At 36.3% G+C, this 11,218-nt stretch overlaps 1 protein-coding gene across 9 annotated transcripts in view; it reads left to right on the forward strand.

Moving 5' to 3' along the window:
* The window catches only part of RAB30 (RAB30, member RAS oncogene family), a 98,016-nt gene extending 89,290 nt beyond the window's left edge, over window positions 1-8,726 (forward strand). For 5 of the 9 annotated variants that reach the window (XM_017948811.3, XM_017948810.3, XM_021926366.2 and 2 more), the window contains one exon: window positions 1,177-8,726. In XM_017948811.3, coding sequence (XP_017804300.1) covers window positions 1,177-1,427 — 251 coding nt within the window. In that variant the 3' untranslated portion in view covers window positions 1,428-8,726. The remainder of the gene's footprint in view (window positions 1-1,176) is intronic. The other 4 variants (XM_017948806.3, XM_021926365.2, XM_021926362.2 and 1 more) reach the window with 1 other exon arrangement.
* Window positions 8,727-11,218: the final 2,492 nt, after the last annotated feature.

The following is an 11,218-nucleotide window of genomic DNA, read 5'->3' on the forward strand; positions in this document are numbered from 1 at the left end:
TGGTCATGGTAGTGCACGCCTGTAGTCCCAGCTACCGGGGAGGCTGAGGTGAGACGGGATGGCTGGAGCCCAGGGGACGGAGGTTGCAGCAAGTCAAGATCGCGCCACTGCGCTCCAGTCTGGGCAGTAGAGCCAGACTTTGTCTCAATTAAAAGAAAAAAAGGGTTATACTCTGTGTGGTTATTCCACACATGATGAACATGTTCATTTGCTTAATTTTGCTTTCAGTTTTTAGGGATTGGTTTTTAAATTTAATTTTGAAATTAATTGTATAATTATATAAAGCATTTTTAAGTTCCTAAAGTAAAATCTACAAAACAAAGTATATTCAGAGAGATCGGGTTTCTATTCCTTTCACCTCAACCCTGTTCTTTTCATAGGTAACCATTTTCTTTTAAATTAAGATTTTGATTTATTCTTCTATTAAAAAATAAAGAACTAAAATACGTGTGTAATATATGTATTCATAGCCTTCCCTTTTTCTTGGGTAGACAGTTGCATATTGTATATACTTGTTTTTTCTGCTTTGCTTTTTTTTTTTCTTAACAGCGTATCCCAATGTTTCCATTACATGGCAGTATATAGAAATACTCCTAATTGATTTTTACAGCAGCAAATACTCCATTGTGTGGATGTACCATAGTTTATTCAGTCAGTGCCCTACTGATGGACATTTGGGTTGTCTCTAGTTCTTGCCATTATGAATGGCACTCTTTTTTTTTTTTTTTTTGAGATGGAGTCTCACTCTGTTACCAAAGCTGGAGTGCAGTGGTGTGATCTCGACTCACTGAAACCTCCGCCTCCAGGGTTCAAGTGATTCTTCTGCCTCAGCCTCCCAAGTAGCTGGGACTACAGGCACGTGTCACCACACCCAGCTAATTTTTGTATTTTTAGTAGAGACAGGGTTTCACCATATTGGCCAGGCTGGTCTCGAACTCCTGACCTTGTGATCCGCCCGCCTTGGCCTCCCAAAGTGCTGGGATTACAGGTGTGAGCCACTGTACACAGCTGGCACTCATATTTTAAAGTAAACATTTCAGTAATCACAGTCACATTTGTTTTGCTTTACTTGCCCATCTGTCTGGTTTGACTTCAGATCTGGAGTTGAATTTTGATGCTTCTCAGCCTGCAAAAAGTCAAATACTGATTCTTTATTTGATTTTACTACTGTTATAGGCAACAAGATTGACCTGGCTGAAAGGAGAGAGGTTTCCCAGCAGCGAGCTGAAGAATTCTCAGAAGCTCAGGACATGTATTATCTGGAGACCTCAGCCAAGGAATCTGATAATGTGGAGAAACTCTTCCTTGACTTAGCATGCCGACTCATCAGTGAAGCCAGACAGAACACACTTGTGAACAATGTATCTTCACCCTTACCTGGAGAAGGGAAAAGCATCAGCTATTTGACTTGTTGTAATTTCAACTAAAGGCTGAGGCACGGAGAAGCAAAAGGAATCAGCAACTGCCCTGATGGGCCATGAGATGCTGGGGAGATCTGGCGATGACTGTGGCTCCCGCTCTCGGACCTTCGGACTCCTGTGGGCTCCTGAGCTTACAAAGCATGGCAGGCCAAGGGCCTCGACCACAGGCCAGCATTAGCAGAACATATAATGGTTTCACCCTTTTGCAGTCTGGAGTTGGAGCAAGGAGAAAATTGCACTAGGCACTCCATGATCTGCAGAGCATGTTGCTTTTGTTTTTTTAAAAAGCAAGTAAAAGCGCATTCCTGAACAGAGTCCAGGGGGAAATGTACTGTAGGGATCCCTCCTGCACATCAGTGGGTGCATGTGGGAGCTGTTCTTTAGGGCTTCGGTGGTAATCATCTTGGGGCCCTGATTTTCTTGTCTACCAGATAAACCAAAACTGGGAAGGCCAAGTACAGTCTCTGTGGTGCGTATTGACGACCCCATGGAGATTTTGAAAAGTGTTATTTCTCTTGTCCACAGGCACTTTCAAGAACTTTGGGATGTAAAAATGAAATGAAACCTTTACCCATGACCAACAGTAACAATCATTGTTTTAATAATATATACAAACTCCATGACTCCTTTTGGTGCTAATGATTCCGCTATTTCACAGACCAAACGTTTTAGTACGTTAATGTCCTTAAATGTATTATAAAGAAATAAAAAAAAAAAATGGGGGAAGTCCATGAATCAATACTCTTTCTCAAAGTCTCATTACTACCTTTTTAAAGGTGGATTTTTGGGAAAAGAGAATAGTTTTCCTTTTATGTTCTTCTCTGAATCTCTACCACTTTCTTCTCTTGTGTCTCCGGCCCTTTATGTAAATGAAAAAGTTTGCAAAATGAAAAAAATAAATAAATAAATGGTTGATGACATTCTAATATAAAAACTTAGCTCTAAGACATTTTGAGTAGTATGAGGAAACAGACCAGATATGACCAAAATACTGTGGATGAATGGACTGTAGTGCAGGGCTCCAAGCAGAGCACAGTCCTCGATAGTAGGTCACATCTTTTACTTCCTGGTACTCTCCATCTTGGACAGACCAAGGCTTAGGATTTTGTAGATTTTTTAGTATGGTAAGTGAGAATAGCAACAGATGAAAAGTCTCACAACCCGTTTTTATATCTTCTGTGATAACCTTAGAAAAATTCTGCTTGTGGAAGCAGATTGAACTGTCATTTATCCCCTCCTTCTTGTAATAATGTTACCTTCAGACGCTTAACCCTACGTTCTTTCTTTTTTCTTTCTCCTTTCCTCTCTGTTTTTCTGGTCTCTCCTTTTCTTCTTCCCTCCCTCCCTCCTTCCCTCCCATCCTTATATGCATGTGTTACTGCAAATCTCCAATTCAAATGGAGGTGTATATGCCTTTACTTAGCCAATTTAAAAACAGGACTCAAAATGGGAGATGTGCTGCTGAATATGTGTTTCTGTTTCTTCAGTGCCATACTTTGATAGCTTCCAATTTGTTCACTGATATAAATGCAAATTGGGAAACTAATTAAACCTGTATGCTGTTGATGCTGTCAGATGTTTCTGTAGCTTGCTGCTTAGCATAACTGAGGGAGGAGTAATGGAATAAGGATATGATGTTTAATTCCACTGTTGCTGTAGATGGTGACAATCTCAGTCCTGATATGTTGATGTTTGAAAGCTATTTAATTGTAAAGAATCGAGTCATGTAAAGACACGATGTGGATAAAGCATTTCTGGCATTTCTCTAGCTGATTCCAGATTGACCAGTCTCTTGCACATGAGATTATGCATATTTTTTAAGGGACTGATACTTTTGATTGGCCTCACTGTGTTTTTCCTGATCCTATGGGAAAGAGAAAGGGATCCCAGAAGTTTGACTTGTTTTTCTTTTAGAATCTGTCTCTGCAGGAAAGAAAAGTCATTTTAATAAAAACCAAAATAATTTATAATAATTGTTGCCTTTCCCTCCCCATCCTCTCCACTAAGCCAGCAACTAAAGGTATTCAGAAAACAAGTTAATCAAGGAGGGCAGAAGAACTTTTTTTAAACTGTAAGGAAATGTTCCTAAGTTTAGATTTATTACCTGTCATTTAGGGCAAAAATCCAGTGTCCCCAGCACATGACGACCCAACTTTGTCTCACAGTAGCAAGTGTGTTGAAAATAAAGTTGCTTTGTGAACTTAGAGGAAATGGCTGTGTTAGATTGGACTGATTTAGTTGCAAAATAACACCCTTTAGGGTCACACTTGTATTATTCCCTAGGGTTTAGCCTTCTCTATATACCCTTGGCCAGACTCAGAAGGGGATTAAAAAGCTCTGATCTTGGCCTCTTTCTTCCTTGTTGCTCCTCCCAGCCTTTCCATAACTTACCCATGCACAGCCCATCAGCAGGAACACATGAGAATGTGGGACTTTGTTTCTTTTTTTCTTAGTTGTGTGAATTCCAGATTAGGCCTTACAGATGCTTGTCTACTAATATATCTCAAGTTTGAAAACAATCCCTGACAATTTTGTAGGTGCAATAAATATTAGTCAAATAAACATTTAAGTGCCAAGAAGGAGGGGTGGGGGGAGGAGCTTTTTTTGATTAAACAGAAATTCCTTCAAGTAGAACTTGAGAAAGGACACTAATTACAGTCATCTTAACCCAGGCCAGAACCTAAATTTATTGGTTTGCCTAACAGTCTTATTGTCATGGCACTGTTTGCTAAGATGAGCCTTTACATAAAAATGAACTCTCATCTAATGGTGGATGAAAAAAGAGAAATTGCTTTATCATAGTTTAATTTGGCTTGGACTACCAGGGTTCATGTATTCCTCCATTTTTGGTGTGATCTTTTTTTCTTTCAATAAAGTTATTAAATATATGGCAAAACATTTTCGTTTCCAATGAAAATGCATGGTACTCATGTCATGGAGTCAGGCTTGGGAAAATCTATGAAATAATAGTTTGCTGATAATGATATTTTATTATGGCTTTGTGTAGACTACATCCTCAAAGGAGTTTGTGCTTCTTTGCCCATAGAAGGCTTTTTCTCCCTTTGTATGCTTTTATTAAATCTGTTGAATTATATTAATATTTTTTGAATTTACAGGGCCAATGATCTTTTTGGTGGGTTACTTAGATTAGGCCATGGGCTCTTCCTGACCTTTCTTTTTCTCGGTCTTTTAATCATTTCACGTTTTTATCTCTCCCTGAGTAAAGTGGCAAGAAAACTAAAAATGAAAGTTAAATGGGTTGATTTGACAATGTGTCAAGTTCTGATTTAGAGTTAATAAGGAAGGTAGAAACAATTGACCAAAATAAGATATTTGGATCAGGATTATTTAAGCCGTTTAGATTTGGCCAGAGACGCCAGATTTAACAAAGGACTGGGTTCTTATCTTCTTTCATTCATGAATATATGCCTTGGGAGGACACTGGTGATTCCCACAGAATTAGGCCAATGATTTGCCACATTACCCTTTAAGTTAGCCCATAATTCTATCAGATCCCGCACCAAGTTTCAGTTCATGACTCATACTGAATAAATAGCAGTTGTAAATGATTTTGAATTGGTCTTCCTACTAAAGTGAAACATCTTCTTTTAAATCAAGCCACATGAATGAAATAGCACAATCAGAAAAATTGTTTCTTTCTTTCTTTTTTTTTTTTTTTTTTTGCATATCAAACTAATGGCCTTCTCCACTAAGCCAGCAACTAAAGATATTCAGAAAACAAGTTAATCGAGGTGGGCCGAACTTTTTGAACTGTGAAGAAATGTTCCTAAGTTTAGATTTATTACCTGTCATTTAGGGCAAAAATCTAATGTCTTTTTTATTTCTTAATCCTGTAGAACTCTGTATTTCCCAGTAACGAGTACTTAGGGATCATTGCTCTGTTAGCCTCTGGGAGAGATCTTCTAGGGTTTGCCATTACTTTTTTTCTATAATTTTTTTTTGTTGCTGTTGTTTTAACTGCAACTGGTTACTTTTCTCAACCATGGTCCTGACATGTTTATACTATGATACTTTTGAGACTTCACTAAAGAATTAAAAGCTGTGAAACAACATTTGCTTCTCATCCTTCAGACAAAATGTGTTCCATTTAAGCAGCATGGTTAAACACTAATTTTGGGATAAGGGAGGGATATGTTTTCTTTACTTTCTTTTTGGATTTTATTTCTGTGACATAAGCCAATTTGTGTTTGGAAGGAAAGATGCCTTCCTTTACATTCTTCACACTGGCAAATTTTTCATACTGAATCAAGAAATTATCATCCCTTCAAAACACATATTAATATAGCAACGTTAGAGTAAGGGAGATGGTATATCATCTCCTCTCCTCAGTCCCTTGATGTTGGAATGTTATTATCATTTCCAGGAGCCATACTTTGAAATTAAAAACAAATGGAGGCATTACCCGACTGGTGAAGGAATTTTAAATGCAAGATATTTAAAGAATACCTGAAGGATTTGGGGAGACTTAGGTTAGGAAAAAGAGGGGATTACAATTAGCGCATTAGAACAAGATGATCTGTGGTTCAGAGGGGTGGAATGAGGCCCACTGAATGAGGCCGTAGGGACACAGATTTGGGTTCCATGTCAGGGAGACCATTCTCAAAAAGTTGGTTCACTATGGGACAGGCTGCCTCAGGTGATAGCCTCTGTCAAGAGGCAAAGATGTGGAGAGAATCCCATTGGTTGGAGATTGGAGCAGGTGACCTATTAACCTAAATTCCCATGTTGTATGTAGTACTTTGCCCCTCATAATATGTTCAATTAAATATCTGTTAATTCATAGCTAATGATTTTTTTAATGGGCCCTCGTTCTTCTGCCACAGTGCATCCCACCTTCATCTTTCAGGGAAGAGGTTGGTTGCACGTTGTTAGGCCAAGAGACTGACCCTCCATTATGCCCTATGCTGGACTTGCTTTATCAGTCCATTCGTTGATGTCCTGTTGAAATCACAAATTGGTTCTTGAGTTAAAAATCAAAAGGTATTGTTTTAGTAGAAGTTACATGAAATTATTCATTTATCACTTGCCAAACATAGGCCTTGCTCTGTTTAATAAATAATGGGTGTCTCCTTCAAGATTTTAGGATATGCCTTTTTAACAGAGCAGAATCTTTTGTTAAAGTTCTTACAAACAGACCAACAAGAAGTTTTGCAGCTCCCAAGAGAGATGGGCTGGTGGGTCACTGACATAAAGCAGTCCCCAAGATCTATTTTAGAGAAGTCTCAATGACATTTCCTTTGTTGGTTTGATTCACTTGAGAATACATAAGTTTAAAAGAACTGAGGTCAAATTGCTTTATGTGGAAAGCAATAAAAATAAGTATTTTTGACTTGAAAATTAGAGGTAACTGTAAGCAATTTTTGCTAATGAAGCCTATGACCCAAATTATTCCACTTGCAAAATAACTTTCACCATTGCAAGGCTGATAGATAGCTCTTCACTGGTGTTTGTTTGTTTGTTTGTTTGTTTTTTAAGTCATTGGTCTTAAATCAGTATGGTGACAAATCTATTTGAGTTTGATTGAGACTTTCTTGGACTCCTTTGGACAAGAGGTCAGAGCACAAAGGCTAGTCACCACTTCTTTGACTTCTTGAGGTATGAGCCAAAATTTTACTTTTCCATTGATTTAAAGCAGAATTTTTGGAGATGCTGTGTTCTAGTTCCTGATGGAATCTTTGGTGGTTGGTGACTTTGATACTTCAGAGAGTGATGTGGGGAGTTATATAGAAGGGGAAACACTAGTTTAGGTGTGAGGAGTCCTAGTATGCCACAAATTAGCTGAGACTTTAGGCGAAGCACAATGTCTTGAGCATCAATCTTCTCATCTATGAGACAGACCTGTCAGGATTATTGTGAAAATTAGATAAGTTGAAAGTACAGTGCTTGGTAAACAGCACTCAAATATTAGTTCCTTTTCTCCTTAATTAAGAGCAGACTGAATGGTCTGATGCCAAGTGTAGATCCTTAAGAGACAAAACAAAGAAACTTTCCTGGCTTCAAAGAAAAGAACTCCATTTCTGAAAGGATGCCTTAAAAGGAAGTCATTTATCTGATCCATCCTTTTGCCTTTGGGCATTGCTGTCACCCTCCATTTCTTTACAAACTTCAGGCAAGGTGGTCTCTCTCTCTCCCAATAGGCAATTCCAGGGTTGTAAACTCATTATCAGGAAGCTTAATCTTAGAACTGAAATACCTCACAGAGCAATTTAAACCTCTTTCTTCTTGATCCTATTCTTCATGGGAAGAAAATTGGGTTGATCCCTCTTCTTTTTAAGGAGCCACATATGCCATTTATTATTGCTCTTTTGCCTATTTAAAACAATAACAGTCAGAAAAAAAATAATGATTATCATTGAAATGATAATCATTAAAATGATAATCATTATTTACTTAGTGAATGTCAGGATAGGTATTTATTACTCTTAGCTTCTTACTGGTATCAGATGTAGATCACAGTCTTACTGTTGATTAACTCTTCAGTTATATATATATACTTTGATTCTTTAGTTATATAATTGATAACAAAGTGTGCTTCTGAAGAATTATTCTGGCTGTATGGTTCTTGTTTCCTCCCCTTGGTAAAAATGGAGTCTTGAATCTCAGTTTTGTGATCTGCTTTTAATTTCATATATGACATTATTTGATGTACATAATTACCAACATCCAAAAGGGTTTCTTCCCCTTTCTACATGTGCACTAAATTCTAAAACAAAAATTGGAATACAAAATGCCTAAAAAAGCAAACATTCATGTACAGAAAAGCAAAAGATAATCTAGTTTGTTAAGATAATTTGTCACTAGCTGGTTGAATAATGCACAGTTTTTGTTTAAGGTTACACAGTTATGCCTGGATTAAATAACAATAGTAAAACCTGACAAGTCTTTTGAAAAACAGCTGCTAAACATATTGCTTTCTGGAATGTAATCATTAGCAACAAATATTCTCTTATTCTATACAATTGCAGAATGCTAGTGGAACTTTCTTGTAGGCTATTTGACAATGAATGTTAATTGATTTATTTTTTAAAAATGTAAAATCCTCTTATCCCTTTAAGGCCGGTTTAGGCTTTCATGTCCCTGTGGTAGAAAATTTCAAATGCTGGCTTCTAATTTCTACTCACTGAAGTGTCTTCCAGACATACCAGATGGTTGGAGCTCCTTTGATAGTATATAAGGGAGCTACATAAATGTATTTGAACTAACTCGTGAACAAAATTTCTGTTTTCAGCAAAAAAAAAAAAAAAAAAAAGGAAAAAGAAGAAACAAACTCTGCTCCAAATTTCAGATAATACAGGAGTAAAAAGAGGTTTTTGATAATCTGAAGGGAAAAAGTGTGCCCCATATATCTTGTACACACTTTTAATGCATGACTTTTAGTATAGAGATGAAATAAAATGCAAAATATATAATTCTGGAGATCTCAGCAGCTAGTTAAAATATTTAGAGAAGCTGCTTTATGAAAACTTAGAGAATCCTTGTTCTCCCCCACCTTTCCTATCACTCCATTAAGACATGGATCTTTAATATTAATACACACATAGTTTTAACTAATAAACAAGTTAATCACTGAGTTTTATGAACTCGATTCTTGATATTTGGCTATTGGTTTTAAGCATAGGATATCAGTATTATTTGTATACAGCAATATATAAAATCTAACCAACTTCAGTATAAGAATAGTACTTGATTTTAAATGTTAATATGCAAATATTAACAGTATACTACATCATATTTTATGTGTTCATATATTGATCTTTTTACTTAACAAAAAGCCTGTTAGAAATATAACCCACTGATGACCTGAGTCCAATTAGCTGAAAACATTCTGTAGAAAGATGATTGTATGAAAAATTCAATCAACATTAAAAAAGGGAAGGGGAGAGGGAACACAAACTTGAACAAAATATTCTTAAATGAAGTTGCATCTCTTTTTAAAATTAAGATATAATTCGTGCACCATACAGTTTACCCTATTAAGGTGTAAACGTCAATGTTTGTAAACATATTCACTAAGTTGTGCAACATCACCACTGCCTAACTTCAAAACATTTTCATTACCTCCAAAAGAAACCCCATACCATTTGCAATCACTCCTCCTCCTCCTTCCCCCAGTATCTGGCAACCACTAATCTACTTTCTGTCTCTAAGAATTTGCCTGTCCTGGACATTTCATATAGTCAAACAATATGTGGCCTTTTGTGTCTGGCTTCTCTAAGCATAATGTTTTCAAAGCTCATCCATGTTGTAGCATAAATCAGTACATTGTTTTCATGGTTAAATAATATTTCATTGTATGTGTATGCCACATTTTATTTGTCCATTTATCATTTGATGGACATTTGGGTTGTTTCCACTTTTTGATTATAATAATGCTGCTATGAACATTTATGTAAAAGTTTTTTGTATGGGTGTATGTTTTCACATCTCTCTTAAAAACAATTAGTCTAACAAATCAAATCATTTATGTTTAAGCAGAACCTCTTGCAATCCTATTTGGTGAGTGCAACTTATGATCTTAGTTTAACTGATCAATTAGGAGACCCCTGAATAAAGTCTAACTCCCCAATATATCCATAAGAATTTTTCTATGAGCCTGTCATTTAGATGTGATAATCAATCAATTTCATGAAGACTGTTTCAGTCTTGTAGAAATTGAGTTGCCATCACGTAGAGGATTTCTTGTCCTCTGCATTGTTTAAAGGACAACTACAAATCATGCTGGATAAGAGTGCTCATTCAATCTTTTAGGATTCAATGAAGTAGCATTTTAAATATGTAAGTTATTTTGTATATTGTCTGTCTTTTAAAGTTTGGACTTTACTTCTTGAAAAAAAGTTTGTCAAATTGCCAAACCATATGACTGTCCATTCATTGTAGCTTATGTTTTTATTATTCAGAAATAATTCATACTGAGAGTAAAAGAAAAAGAATGTATTTTGTGTGCAAAGGATGAATGTATTAAAAACTTTTTATTTGTAACAATTTTTTAAAAAAACTAAATGGAAATTGCTTTCCCATGTACTTGTATATAAATAAACATTTCCTGTTGCCCACATTTGGATAATCGTATGCCATCAAAATATGTAAAAAGCAAACAAACTTTAAGTGTACTAATGTCTTTCAGCATGGTGCAAAATGTGCCCTGGATCTGGGGGATCTGGAGATCTGAGTTTAAATGTTGATTTTCTAACTGGCTAACTTTGGACAAGTCATTTAACATTTTGCACTATGGTTTTCTCCTTTATAAAACAAAGGGCTAGATTAGATCATCTTTAAGGCGTCCTCTGATTATAAACACTAAATGAGACTACTCTGCTATATTCAGGATATGAAAATTGTATGCTAATTATTTCTATTGGTGAGAAAGATCCTTTATCCTATCATATATATTGGAAGGAGTATTTACACTGAGAACTAGGAATCACAAATTCTAGTCCCAGTTCTGACACCGAGAAGCCATAAATTCTAGTCCCAGTCAGTGTGACTTCAGGTTAATCACTTCATTTTAAACTTTATTTTTCCCAACTACAAAATATGGACACTAGATTAGATAGTTTCAAGATCCCTTCCAGCTAAAACACATTATATGATACCACTTGAGATTTTCTACACAATTAGTAATAAGACTACTCATCACTAGTAGGACATCCATTCCTTCACCCATTCATTTATTCACCATTTATTGAACATCTACCATAGGGCAGGCACAAGAGTCTGCCTTTTAGATGCCCCCATCTCCACTGTAGAAGTCATAGATTTGCACCTTTTCCTGAAAT

This window comes from Papio anubis, chromosome 12 (genome assembly GCF_008728515.1).
Source record: "Papio anubis isolate 15944 chromosome 12, Panubis1.0, whole genome shotgun sequence".
NCBI lineage: Eukaryota > Metazoa > Chordata > Mammalia > Primates > Cercopithecidae > Papio > Papio anubis.